This window comes from Perognathus longimembris, chromosome 9 (genome assembly GCF_023159225.1).
Source record: "Perognathus longimembris pacificus isolate PPM17 chromosome 9, ASM2315922v1, whole genome shotgun sequence".
NCBI lineage: Eukaryota > Metazoa > Chordata > Mammalia > Rodentia > Heteromyidae > Perognathus > Perognathus longimembris.
The window spans coordinates 51,632,942-51,647,270 of NC_063169.1; the positions used below are offsets into that span (position 1 = coordinate 51,632,942).

Genomic DNA, 14,329 nt, shown 5'->3' on the forward strand with positions numbered 1-14,329 from the left:
CAAGATAGAATATCCTTCTCAGTATTTATAAAATTTAACTTATTTTTTAAATCACTTGGCAGAAATGTTTACTGCATGTTTGTTGGACCCTTCCATACTTCTGATCATGGGCAGTAGAAATGGTGCCACTTTCCAACCTAAGCAAACAAGCATGAGGTTGGAGGGTGTGTAGGCCGATGCTGCCATCTGCTGGCCAGAGTGAGCACACAGAAGAATGGAAAACCTTTTAGGTGTAGGTAGTAATGTTTCCCTTCCTTTAAACAGGAGTGTGATCAAGTTCACATAGACGATGTTTCCTCTGATGATAATGGGCAGGACTTAAGGTAAGCCATGCCTTTCAGTCTGCTGTTTCCTACAGAAATTGAGCTGTGGAGTTTTGCACATGTAATTATTTCTTTTATTTCTTTTTAATGTATTTTGGGTGTTGCAGTACCTACAGTTTTGCAACTGATGGCTTCCATGCAGCTGCAAGTAGTGCAAACCTTTGTTTGCCAACAGGTGTAAGAGGAGGAGTGGACTGGATGAGGAAGTTGGCTTTTCGTTACAGAAGAGTGAAAGAATTATATAACACCTACAAGAACAATGTCGGAGGTACGCATGGCTCCTTTCAGCGAATAAAGGCACTGCCCGTGTAGGTAGAATTCGAGCTTAAGTTTCATGAGAGAGATCACCTTACTGTACAATCAATCAGTGAAAAATCATGAACAACATTGAGCCTGAACTTTTATTTTCTTAGAATTCATGGAGAAAAAAATAACTGTAGAAGAAAAGATGCATCCCGTCCACGTAATTTGGCATTCTTGGTGAAACTCTGTGCTTAGTTCCTTCATCAAGATTTATAGCAACATATTTAGTTTACTTCATCTATTGGCTCTTGTGACATTGTCAGTGAAAAACAGTGAGAAAGACTGAGGGAGGCAGTGGGAAAAACCTTTCTTTGTCTCCTTCCTTCCTTCCTTCCTTCCTTCCTTCCTTCCTTCCTTCCTTCCTTCCTTCCTTCCTTCCTTCCTTTCTTTCTTTTTTCCCAGTCCTGGCCCTTGGACTCAGGGCCTGAGCACTGTCCTTGGCTTCTTTTTGCTCAAGGATAGAACTCTACCACTTGAGTCATAACACCACTTCTGGCTTTTTCTGTATATGTGGTGCTGAGGAATCGAACCCAGAGCTTCATGTATATGAGGCAAGCACTCTACCAGTAGGCCACATTCCCAGCCCCAGGAAAACCTTAGCCATTAGCGCCCAGAGGCATGGCTGTCTTTCCCACTCTGTAACCCTATCAGCACAAATAGACAGTGATTCACACCACTTTAGAGACACTTGAGGGATCTATTAGATCTATCTTAAAAATCACGTTATCTGACAGTGTATCTTTGCCCCATGCAAGATCATATTTACTTTCATTATCAAAAAGTTCAAATATCCTACAGTATGGTGTATCTTTTCCATGTATTTTACAGATAATATCAAAATCTATGAAATTAAAACTATGATCTTAGATTCTAGATATAATGAATATGGATGATATTAGCTATTAAGATCAATTTTCGGGGGCTGGGAATATGGCCTAGTGGCAAGAGTGCTTGCCTTGTATATATCAAGCCCTGGGTTTGATTCCTCAGCATCACATATATAGAAAATGGCCAGAAGTGGCACTGTGGCTCAAGTGGTAGAGTGCTAGCCTTGGGCAAAAAGAAACCCGGGATGGTGCTCAGGCCCTGAGCTCAAGACCCAGTACTTGCAAAAAAAAAAAAAAGATCAAATTTTAGTCAGCAAGATTCCTAAGATTAGGAATGACGGTATAGAAAATTCTTCTCTTAGGGTGCTTGTTTGTTTCTCTTCCTTAAAACAATTAGAAGGATGTTGAAGGAACATAAACCAGAATGCAAGAGGGAATACTATATACATCTACACGCCTGTGTATACTACACATAGAAATATTCACAGATGTCATACAATACAATGTGTTTTATAAAGTTTTTTGTTTTATTTGACACAACATATCCATCCATATACATTTAGAGGGCGGTGCTGGGCCTGTTTCCCTTGTCTTTGTCTAGCATTAAAGTACATAGATGCTCCATAGATACACAAGAACTGTGGTTGTGGAAGAACTTCCTTTCCCAATTGGAAACTGGACCTTATAGGCTTTATGGGTTCTGCCTTGCCCCCTTTTGAGGGAAAACTCCTGTTCCTACATCACTCTGATGCTATTTATGAGACCCTTTGTATAAGTAAATAGTTAAGCTCATTAAAATCAGTTATGAATAGTATATTTAACTTTAATATTAATACTTCTATCTGTATTTATGCTCCTGGTTTTCTGAATACCACTGAACAGATCTTTCAATTTGGGTGCTGGTGGTTTGTACCTATAATCTTAGCTACTCCGGAGGCTGAGGGTCATGGTTCAAAGCCAGCCCAGGCAGGAGAGTCTATGAGACTCTTTCTACAATAAACTACCAATAAAAACCCAGAAGTGGAGTTGCGGCTCAAAGTGGTAAAGCGCTTGCCTTGAGCAAAAAAAGCTCAGGGACAGCACCAGGCCCAGAGTTCAAGGCCCACAACCAAGGGGGGAAAAAGAAAGAAAAGAAAAGATACTTTTTGATTAGATTTATACAGTTTTATCAAGATCTTCTTTTAGCAGAACTGCTGCTCATTGGTTTGTTTGTTTTCAGTGCTGTGGATCAACCCAGAGCCTCATATATGCCAGACTAACACTCTACCCTTGAGCTATAGCCACAGCCCTGTAGCTGAATCCTTGCAGATTACAATTTAGTATACCTCTTTCTTTCTTATCACATAAACCAATGTACTTTATATCATTGTAATTGTGGCATGCTCTTTAGGGTTTAAATTTAATTCTTAATTTCTTCTATGATCATGTGAGTACTTCTTTTTTAGAAGCATTCAAATAACTACCTCTAATCATGGCATCTGTGTTGTTTCCAACTGGAAGTGATTGCATTGTTAAGAGCAAACATTTTCCAGGCAGGCATAATATCTGAGGTTAGCATATGTGATCCAGTAGAGACCCACTGACATTCAAGACCGGTGTATTCTACACTCTTGAGGTGGGGCTCTGTGAGGGATGGACGCCCACAGCCTGGGAGTCTAGGTTCAGAGAGGGATGAAACTGGGGCCCACATCTCTACCATTATGTTCCCAATGTCTAGCCCAGAGCCTGACTCCTAGGAATTGTCTAATCTATATTTATTGAATAAGTGGATAATCCATTCTGAAATGAAGGATCCATACTGATATGTCTGGAATTATCTCCATGTCTGGTAAAACTGAAATAAGAAAAATATCTGTTCTGGACAGAAGCAAGAGCAAGTTGGGCGTTCTTGTGAAACTCTTTACCTCCTGACTTTGCTTTGCTCTTCCATGTTGCAGGACTTCTTGGCCCTGCCAAGAGGGATGCATGGCTGCAGTTAAGGGCAGAGATTGAGGGGCTGACAGATTCCTGGCTCACAAATGCACTTAAGTCTTTATCAATTATTAGTACTAGGTAAGTGATCTTGTTCTCCTTCCCATTTCAATGATGTGGAAGATGTAGGCCTAAAGATACAAAATTGATGTTTTAAAATGTTTTAATTCCTACACTGTTTAAAGGTTTCAAAGACTTAGCAATTCAGAGTCCAGTGATGGATTTTCAAGCTGTGTGGAGGGTGTGCCTGTGTTGTATGTCAGAGTGTGCAATGAATACGTGTATGCATGTTATGTGTATAGCGGGTACACATGTAGTGTGTGTGTATGTAACATGTGTATGTGAGTACAGTGTGAGTTTGCAGTCTATGTGTTGAGCAGAAAGAGAGCTGCTGCTCCTTAGAGCGATCAATAGATCACACTTTTCCACCCATCACTCCTTATGATTACTGACAATCTCCACCGAAAGGTCTCTTGACATGCAATGAAAAAGGCAACAGAGCACTCTGTTGGTAATAAATTACAAGGGACGATGACAAAAATAAAGCAATACTTAGGTGCATTGATCTGTGAGTAAAGATAGCAAAATATAACAGTGACACTTGATGAGATCAGTTTGAGCAGCCAGGAGGGCTGAGGAGGGAGAGAGACAGCAGGACTGAGCCTGATCAAGATACATTGTATGCATACAACTACTATGTTGAAGTCTGTATCATAGTCTTTGACAATTGTTAGGCTACCTTCTGAGTCTCATCTATGAATATTTATTAAGGACATAATGTGAGGTGTAGGAAATTGTGGGAAGCATTATCAGAACCCCGTATTGGAAAATCTAAAACATCTAAACATCAAAACAGAACTTCAAAGACATTAATTAGCCAGATGCTGGTAGCTCATACTTGTAATCTCAGGAGACTGAGAGCTGCAGTTCTAAGTTGGAAGCCAGCCCGGACAGGAAAGTCCATGAGACTCTTACTTCCAATTAACTACCATAAAACCAGAAGTGGATCTGTGGCTCAAAGTGGAAGAACACTAGCCTTGAGCACAACAATTCAAGTAGAGTGCCCAGGCCCTGAATTCAAGCCCCAGGACCATGTGCATGTGCGTGTGCGCACACACACACACAAACACACACACACACAGCACACACACAAACATATATATTCTGTCAACCTGGCAGAAGAGTTTGGTGTATACATTATATTTTATTGAGAATGAGATTGGAAATAATCAATGGTAGGATGTCAGCTCCTGGACCCAGGACATGGATCAATAGATAGGTAGACAGATTCTAATGTGAAAGTTGACAGATAGAGGAAGTATGTCTATGAAAGCAGAAAAGCATTGACAATAAACTCACGGAACAGAGAACATTTACCTCTGAAGCCTCATTAATAATTGCTGCTTTTCATTTTCTTCTTTATACTTCTGTCTTTTACATTTTTTCTGTTACCAATACAGTATTTACAATAAAATGTAGCACTAAACATCCACATAGTATAAATGGTGAATCTCCTTTCCAAAACCACATCTCTAAAATTTAAAAGCCTTTCTTTTATTTTATTTCACTATGGTTTATTAAGACTTACCTACTTAGGACTCTCAAAGAAAAATACTTCAGAAATAATAAATAGAATAGCATATTGTAGCATTTATTGCCTTATTCATGGGGTGTGTGTTTTCCTAAATAACCTGCCATCATTTAGTGAGTATATCTCTGTTGCTGAACACTGTAAGGAGTTATTCCTTGGGGCTATAGAAACCACTGACAATTATAAATCTGCATTATTAGAAGTTACTTACTACTAGAAAACAAGTCTGTGTGTGTCCTCCTGATTTTAGGAGTAACTGCGTCAATGTCTTGGTTACAACAACCCAGCTGATCCCAGCACTAGCAAAGGTTCTTCTGTACAGTTTAGGAGGTGCTTTTCCCATTGAAAATATCTACAGTGCAACAAAAATAGGTAAGGAAGTGATTTGAACCTCAGTGTGGAGTGTGCTTTTGTATGTGTTTTGTCATTGTCTTGATGTGTATCTATTCTGTGTAATTCTTTTCTCATCGATGTTGCTATGAGAACTTCCAGCAAACTTGGATAAACTTCACATAAGAAAATTCCCTGTCACTTGTATGTAGGAATATTGTGTGAGAATGCTTGGCTCGTGAATTTCTGAACTCAATATCTAGGTAGTTCTGATTTATTCCCAAGATTTTACAGAGTATTCCTGAACACATCATCTAGATAGTTCATAATCTCTCCAACCACAGTAATAACTAAATTGCTGTTGAATATAGTATTAATGCATCCTGTGTATGTAATACTTTATATCTAAGATCAAAATACTATTTTGAGATCACAAAGTCATCGCAGATGGATTCAGCCATCATCCAGAGAAACGAATATGATAGAAATAGTAAAGAAATTTTATGAAACAAAAGCCATCATTGGAATAGTCATGATCCATAAATATCCACCATCCCCCAAATAGTAAGAATGAAAGAATTATCCTCTTGCTCTTTAAGCCATATCTATCTGCGGTGCCATCTTTGACTTGAAGCGCACTCATAGACTAAGACATCTAAATAAATGCTCAAAACCAAAGTTAAAAAATTCTGTTCTTTTGAAAGAGTTAAAAGAATAAAAATACATATATTTCACTGTCAAGGAAATGCCTGGGAAAAATAAATGGGTCGTGTAATGTGTCCAGAAGGTTAACATACTTAGGCTTTGGCACCTTGACAAGAGAAATTTGAAATCCTAAAATCCCCCACCAAAAATAACCAGCCCTGGGCCTTGTGGAAAGCTGTTCCTGGCCTTGGCCAGCGGAGCCCCAGGACAGCTGTTTGGGAGGACAGTCACAGAGAGAGCCAAACTTTCATGAAATAAACACTAAATTGTCATAAACTCTTTAAGGCACGTCCAGATACCAAGGCTATGTATCTTTTGTATAAATATATGTACGCATGTTAGCCATCTTAGTGTGCAGAATGTGATTTTGCTTTATGATCCCTCAAATAATATTGCGCCAGAATAAACATTTCTCCTGGTTTAGGATAATATTTTTATTGGCCAAATTATTCCCTATATTTCATCTGAAAAATATTATTTTTATTTTTCCCTATAAGATAGTATATATAATTTTTTGAGTTCTGAACTATCAAATTTTTTTAAAGGAGAAAAAAGAGCTTTGGAGAATAATTCCAAGGATATAAAAACCAAAGACCTTGGAATTTTGTGATGGCATTGTAGGTCACCAGTGGATGGGAGAGGGGGATGAGGACAAAGGCGGCATAGCAACAGGAGGGCTGCAACTCAGGGGAACAGCTCCTTAGTACAGCTAATCTGAGCATATTAGCTCCCATCCATGTGAAGAAAGGAATTATTTATCCAGATAAATCCACATGTTAGTATTTCTTCCCTTTTATCTTCAATCAGTTTTCCACAATAATATACTACTTAAAAAAACTAAACTCCATCTATATGACTAACCAAATGAATGCCAGCACTTAAGTTTGCCTGGAAAGTTGTTCTAGTAATCTTTTGGTGGAGAAAACACAGTCATATTTTCTTGAGGTTAAATGCCTAACTTTACTGACTTTCTTGAAGTATGAGTCATATATTGCCTAATGTGATAATCCTAAGAGTTAAGTTATTCAAGAGTGTATGATGAAGTGTAAACTCACAGGTCTTCAGCTAGTTTCAGTGATGTTCAAGACACAGTAACTTAACACCTTATGAATCCTCAGGTTCATGAATGCCATGGCTGGAAGAATAAGCAGTGCGTTGTTTTTCAGGCAAGGAAAGCTGTTTTGAACGTATAGTGTCCAGATTTGGCACTAACATAACTTATGTTGTGATTGGAGATGGCCGCGATGAGGAGCATGCAGCTAACCAGGTAACTTCACTCTGAACCTTATCTTATTTATCTTCCAGGAAAAGAAAGTTGCTTTGAACGAATAATGCAAAGGTTTGGCAGAAAAGTAGTGTATGTTGTAATTGGGGATGGTGTAGAAGAAGAACAGGCAGCAAAAAAGGTAACCTGTCTCCCAGCAATGTTGGTGTGAATCTGCTAATGCAAGCCTTTTTGTTTGCATTCACATAGTTTGGCCCATGGGCAGCTTGACAAACAATTTGGATTTGTAGATGTCAAGCAATAAGAGCATGAAAGGGTCAATACTTACATTCAAATAAACCATTTGGAGTCTAGCTTTTTTTTTTGTGCCTGAATTTGAATAAGTAGTGCAAGGAAATTTAGCTCTATAATAACTAGTTCAATAAATAGTTAAATTTACATGTAATAAAAAGTTCTGTTTATAATAAACATACATTTGTTTATGTATACAATATTTAATACATATAAACATAATACTCATACATACAAATGACCTCACAGTCAAGAAGAAAGGTGGGCAAGAATTATTGTTAAGCCTATGAAGTTTACCAAGTTCAATTAGATGAGGTCAAAGAAAATTAACGTCTCACGTGCCACATAGTCTCTGTGAACTCCTTGGTGGGAAGTGCTGAAGAGAGTCTGGATATGTGAAGGAAACTTTCAAGAAACTTTAATAAGGCCTAGTAGAATATGATATACTATTCAATTAAAGATTGGAGCCAATGTAATTGACTTTGTGCAGAAAATTCTCATCATTTGGATGTGCTGTTGATAGTTGATTGAGGCCAAACTGCTGGTTTTGAACATATTTAGAAGATCTCATAGGCACAAGAGATAAACCTTTTATCAGACCTATATTTTCTGAAGAATAAACCAATCACTAAATGGCTGCTTCAACATCTCTAGATAAATGATAACAGGATTGGCTTCCTATATCAGATTATCAATGAGTACAATATTGAACTGTTCCTATCATTGAATTATAATAGAGAAGTCTCAACTTTCTAAGACAAAAGCTTAGAATATATATAACAGAAAAAAAATGGTGATTTGAATAATTTCAAGAAAGGATAGATCCGCTTATATTGCTCTATATAGAAAGAAAGTTATCACTATCTCAAAGCAGTTTAAATCATCATCCAATAAAGACTTCACTGAATGCTTGCAGGTGCTGGAGTATTTAGCTGATATCTATGTTTTAAAAAATATCAGCAGAAACAGAGTCATAGAAGATTTTATTGCTAATATTAGAAAGAGAAAGAAAATGATTTGTTTTTAGCCACCTCAAATAAAGCAAAGTGGAGAAAGAAGAAAGTGATTCTAGGCCAGAAGGTTTTGTAATGGTGCAGGCAGCCGTACTTGAGATTCACTGTGCTTTTTCCATCCCATTAAGTGAGTACCAACAGTGCTGCTTAACAGTGTTAGAGTCTCAGGACAGCAAGCACACTGATCCCAATGATGTCCTGTAAGAGATCAGGGGCACAACCCTCAGAAACCCAATCTGTATTACTGAAGACAACTTGAATGCATCCAGCCACCCACAGCTGAAATCTTTTCTGGAGTTTGTCAGTGTGCTGAATGCACGTGATTTTGACTTTTGTAGTGGCACCATAGTTACGTATAACAAGCGGCTGTCAGCGATGAAGCCCTTCAACTAATGGTTACATCTCTTTTAACCTATGCGAAACTCCTGTATCTCTACATCCATACTAACAAAAAAGTACTTTTCCAGTGTCCTCCTTGAAAACTAAAGCTGTCCAAGTCTACTCCAGGTATCTGCAGCATGAAAGCTAGATATGATTTTATACTTTCTATTTTATACCCAGAAGCTCATGGGGGAAAAAAAAAGTATGACTCCAAATGGATAAAACTCTCAGAGAGAGAGAGTGCTATTTTCAAATGGTTGTTTATGTAGATAAAGTTTTGGTGATGGTGAAGGCTTACAATTCTATTTGGAAACACAGGTGGTTGGCTTTCCTAGTACTTAGAATGCATGCTTTTATTTGGACATAACAATAATTGCATGTGCAGACATACTGAGTACTGTTATTACAAATAGATCTGAGCTGAATTTTTTAAAAAGTTATTTCTGGGTGAATTTCTGTGCTCCAAATTGACCTAAAACCTATCATGTTTGAGAAATGTAAAGAAAAATATCCAAGTTTAGAACTAGGAATGTATATGTTTCTATAGAAATATATAAGATGAGATGTATATATTTTTTTAATTTCCTGGAAGTCATATTTAAAATAAAAAGACAGTTTAAAATTATATCTAATGGCGCATTAGTCCAATGTCTCCAAAGTAATGTTCCCCAACACCTATTCAGTAAAAAGTTATTGCTGTGCTGACTGCATTTTTTTGTTGTTCTAAGTTTTTGAAGTTCAATATATTTTAAATTTGACTAATGTCAAGTGCTCATGTGGCTAGTGGTTATCATCTTAAATGGCAAAGAGTTACATAGAAATAGTAATTAATATGATGATCTTTCATTTTTAAATAAAATTCTTTCCATATATGTGGCTATATCCCATGCATAGATATATTTTAGATGTTGTCAGCCCAAACTTATTAATGATGCTATTTTCCTCTTACTTGCTATAGCACAGTTTCTTTAGGTTTTCTTTTGTTATTGTTGTTGTTTCCAGTGAGTTTTTCTAGTTGTTTTTATCGGTACCTTTTGTGAGATTTTAATGCCACATATATACTAGATACCGGTATATCCCTAAAGGACCACAAAATCATTATCATTTCATAGGTTTTTTTATACCACCAAGAACCCAATTTTATCCCTTTGAGAATACAATCTCCCCTATGGCTGCTAAAGTACTTTTTCTCACTATTTTGCCAAGGAAATAAATCAAGTCAACTCTCCTGGCTTAAGTTATTAGATATCCTAGACAATTAAGAAAATATTTACCTCATATAGTCCACCTTCAAATTATTTTTCATATTTTTACATAGAAAGGAATTCATTCTTCTCAGATAGACAAAACACCTTGGACTTAAGAAGTTCATAGCTTAGTGTTATTTTTAATAAATTTTGTACTGCTCAAAACCTGCTTTCTATCAGCCGTATAAGAGTTTTTCACACCTACTTGCTGTCCCAAATACTGATATTGATCATGCTAATTAATTTTCCAAGTAAAACTACCCACATATCTGAATATTTCCTTCATTGTTACAATCCAGTTCAGATCTATTTCTTCGTTACTCTGATTAGTCCATATTGGTGCTGCCAAACCTTCAGGTATGGCCTTCCTTTCATTAAATTCCCTCCCTTGAGCCTGGATAGACAGACATCCTTATGTGTGCTGCTGCTTTATTGAGATGATGGTCATGATCTCTGTGCATTCTCCATCCCACCCCTTCCCTCTCCATCCTCCCTTCTCTTAACCACACAGCACAACATGCCGTTTTGGAGGATATCAAGTCACTCGGACCTTTTGGCTCTCCATCAAGCACTGGAATTAGAGTATTTGTAACTGTGTTCTCTAGTTGGGGATCCATTTTATATACATATACATATGTATATAGATATATTTCAAGTACACTGAATTTTTATGTGTGTTTCAATGCCTCTGGCTCTACACATATAAATTGTCTTAAAGGATGAAATATTTGGAATGGAAATTCCAAAATGAAGAATTCAGATTGTTGAATGAAATTCAACTTTAGTGCTACAGAAACAAAACTCAATGGTCTTATATTTACAACACTTTAATGGTTTATTTAAAAAACAAACACATACAACGATGACGACAACAACAACAAATCTGTGGAGGTTGCTGCACAGCAAATGCATCCTAACTGGAATTAGCTTTAGCAAAGATCTCACCCTCTCACGCCACAGCATCTGTGCTCGGTCTGACAAGGTGGTCAACAACATTCCTCAACATGAGAACGTTTCTCAGCCCTGAGGTTTGAACCTGACTTTACTCTACCTAGCCCAGAAAATCTGAATTGGAATGCACTCCGACTGTATAAGGACAGTCCTCTCTAGACCTGTAATTTGTGTAAATTATCAATGGAAATAATTTACTGTGACTTAGTAGCAGCTGACTTTGAAAGTGGATGCAATTTTTCTTTCATTTGTTGGGGAGGGAAAATGAGGGGTCATGGGAATATAATATTGTCTCTTTTTTAAGTTTGGCAAAACAGAATGTTCATACTGATGTGTTGTGCCTTAAAGACAAGACAGAGTTCGTGTGTTCCTATGTAACTTTGCTTAAAAATCTCTGTAGATAATGAAAAATAATAACAAAACCAAAATGAAAAAAAATGTCTGTGATAATTCTTAACATGACCAAATTTAAAATTCAAGCTATCAGATATCAAGAAGATACTGAGTATTAGTTGCAATAAGAAACCAGTGCAAGAATAAATGAAAGCCTGTGTTTCCTTTGGGTTCTTAATAATTCCAATAATTGTAGGAGGCATCTATCTGTGCATCCAATCATAAGCAGAAGGATCTGCAGAGATAGTGGAGCCTGTACTTAAAAAGTTAAGTGTAGGTTAAAGTCTCGAGGATCCTTTCTTCCTTTCTATAGTTTTCTGGAAGAAAACTAGGAGCCATATCCAGGAAAATTTGCACAGTATTGAGTTTGTGACATTTTGATATATGTAAATTGCATTGAGGAAGATATTATCATACAAATCATTAACAATTATCACCCAAATTATTTTTGTAATATGCCATGGAGATAGCTTAAAATTCATATTGTGTGAATGGGGCTTAAAAATATAGCTAATACCACTGCACAAAATGACATATCATAGTAACAGGCAGATGTACCCGATGGCTTCTAAGGGAAGAAGTGAATCTAGGAAAATTTTACCTTGACTAGACCACCAGAGAAGAAATTAATAGGTGGACTGGACCTTGGCAGCATTACCAGTTCACAACCGTGAAATAGTCTGTTTCTCAGTCTTACTACATCAATCCAAGGGCTCCCCATTACAGATTTGCATACATCAGTTTCGGCTTGTACTGTTTCTGGGTAATGGGTCGCATTCATTGCAGTGAGAACTTGTCATCGTCCTTGTGTTTGCATGGTTTTTTTTTTCTTTCTTGGTGTGTAGCCCATGTTGGGAACACGATACAGGTTCTCCTGCCATTTCTATGACATGATTTCCCCTGTGGAAATTTAAGGTTCAGAGATCTAGAGTATTCTAATGGTGTCTGCACCTACATTTCTGTGATTAAAATGTCATTGTAGAGATCTGCAACTCCAGTGAGTGATGAGTTAGCCTTCCCAGCCAGAGAGGCTGGTTTATAGTAGTTCATGGACTGAGACTTCCGTGGCTTAAATACAACCTACACTTTGCTCACAGATCACTGTGAATATTCACTGGGAAATATGATTGTACTCTTCATGCTATAAACTTGTATTTCTTCAGTGAATGCTAAGTCCATATGGAAGCAGAAAGATAATGAGATACTGATTTTGCATCAGACTGTGATTTCATGGTATAAATTTATTTAAAGGGAGTGGCTTCTGGCTACCTCAGCCCAAGTACTGTGGCAGACAAATTATGGTTGGAAGAACTTTAATAAATAAATAAATAAGAAATCTTACTTCTGTTGGCCTTTAACTTGAAAATGGCTTTGAAAAAATGAAGGCTTGCATTCATTATCAATACTTATGTTATGCACTAAAACCCCAGATATTTATTACTGTGAATAAAATGAAATTATTTCACTTCGTAACCAGCTTCTTCCAATAAGAGAACAGGGTATTACATCAAAATTTTTTATTCCTTTTTCTATCCACCAAGCAAGGTTTCTCATGTTGCTAAACCTGCAGATGCAGAAAAACCTTGACAAAGAATGAAGAAAAGGTGGCGGATACCATCTGCCAGTGCTGTTTCTCACACACCTATTTGTCTTTTAGTATGTGTTCAGAAGAAGATGTCAGCATAAAACCTGAACTCGAGGTTGGTCAATGCAGAACAGCTTGTCTAGCACAGCAAGCCTGGGTACCACGTGATCATGTGGCTTTGAGCATGCTCAAACCATTTCCACCTTAAGAACAGAAAGTAGTCTTCCTGTCTAGTCAGAAAACCACACACAATAAACCAACAAACAGAAAACCAGCCTTTTGTTAGTTCCCTCATTCTAGTTACATGTAGCAAATTGTGCCTTACAGTAAACTGGTTTGAAAATTGTTCTAATCGCTTAAATGTGTTTCCAGTTATCACATGTTACACACTTGGTATATTACTAGGAAAGACAACCACCTTGTGTGGCACCTTAACAATATGAAAACTGTGTGATTGCAGCAATGAATTTGGTAGCCTGTCTACAATATTAGAGCATAGGACCCCTATAAAAATGTGTAAATCAAATTCAGAGGCAGAAAAGATATCTTTAGAATCATACAATGTATGCACAGAAATAGGTGATAATTGTCTGGACATTTTCTTCGTTGGTCTCTGGAGAGCTAAGATTCACAGTAGTATGAACAGTGCTCGACTCTGAAGTCGTTTGTGTAAAGCACAGCTGTTTATGACAAGCCTACGTTCTTGTGAGTATGGCGTTTAGTACTTCTTTTCAACACAAAGACTTAAGCATCATGAGCCAAAGTTACATTTTGACTCGAGCTATGGGAGATCTATGGTGATCTTACCATCAAAGGCAAGGGTTTCTGTTATGTATTAGTTAAATATAGATTTCTCGGGGCCTACATAATTTAAAGAAATGTAAATTAATATTAAAAGCTTGTAAAAATATGTACATCTTTACTTTTTCTCAAATAAACACCTTTGCAAATGTTTTCATTTTCCTCACCCTTTCATTGTGCAGTTTTTATATGTGTATTTATTTGGTTTCATTCTACATCTTATGGAATTTTCATGTAGACTTTTGGTGTTGTTTTCTTTTTTTGAGCTTATGTTGCATAATTTGCAGCTAAGGAAAACTGAGATGTAACATAGTAAAATGTGACCAATTAACACTTTAAAGTTGCTGGTTTGCTGAGAGCTGAGCTAGATAGTTTTTCATATTTCATCCACA

General features: G+C 37.1%; 1 protein-coding gene across 6 annotated transcripts in view; it reads left to right on the forward strand.

Annotated features, from left to right (window-relative positions):
- Eya4 (EYA transcriptional coactivator and phosphatase 4) overlaps window positions 1–14,090 on the forward strand; it is a 225,176-nt gene extending 211,086 nt beyond the window's left edge. For 4 of the 6 annotated variants that reach the window (XM_048354106.1, XM_048354107.1, XM_048354109.1 and 1 more), the window contains 6 exons: window positions 265–323; window positions 431–591; window positions 3,391–3,505; window positions 5,266–5,387; window positions 7,356–7,456; window positions 10,719–14,090. In XM_048354106.1, coding sequence (XP_048210063.1) covers window positions 265–323; window positions 431–591; window positions 3,391–3,505; window positions 5,266–5,387; window positions 7,356–7,456; window positions 10,719–10,799 — 639 coding nt within the window. In that variant the 3' untranslated portion in view covers window positions 10,800–14,090. Of the gene's footprint in view, window positions 1–264; window positions 324–430; window positions 592–3,390; window positions 3,506–5,265; window positions 5,388–7,216; window positions 7,318–7,355; window positions 7,457–10,718 lie in introns of all 6 variants that reach the window. The other 2 variants (XM_048354108.1, XM_048354111.1) reach the window with 1 other exon arrangement.
- The last annotated feature ends 239 nt before the right edge of the window (window positions 14,091–14,329 follow it).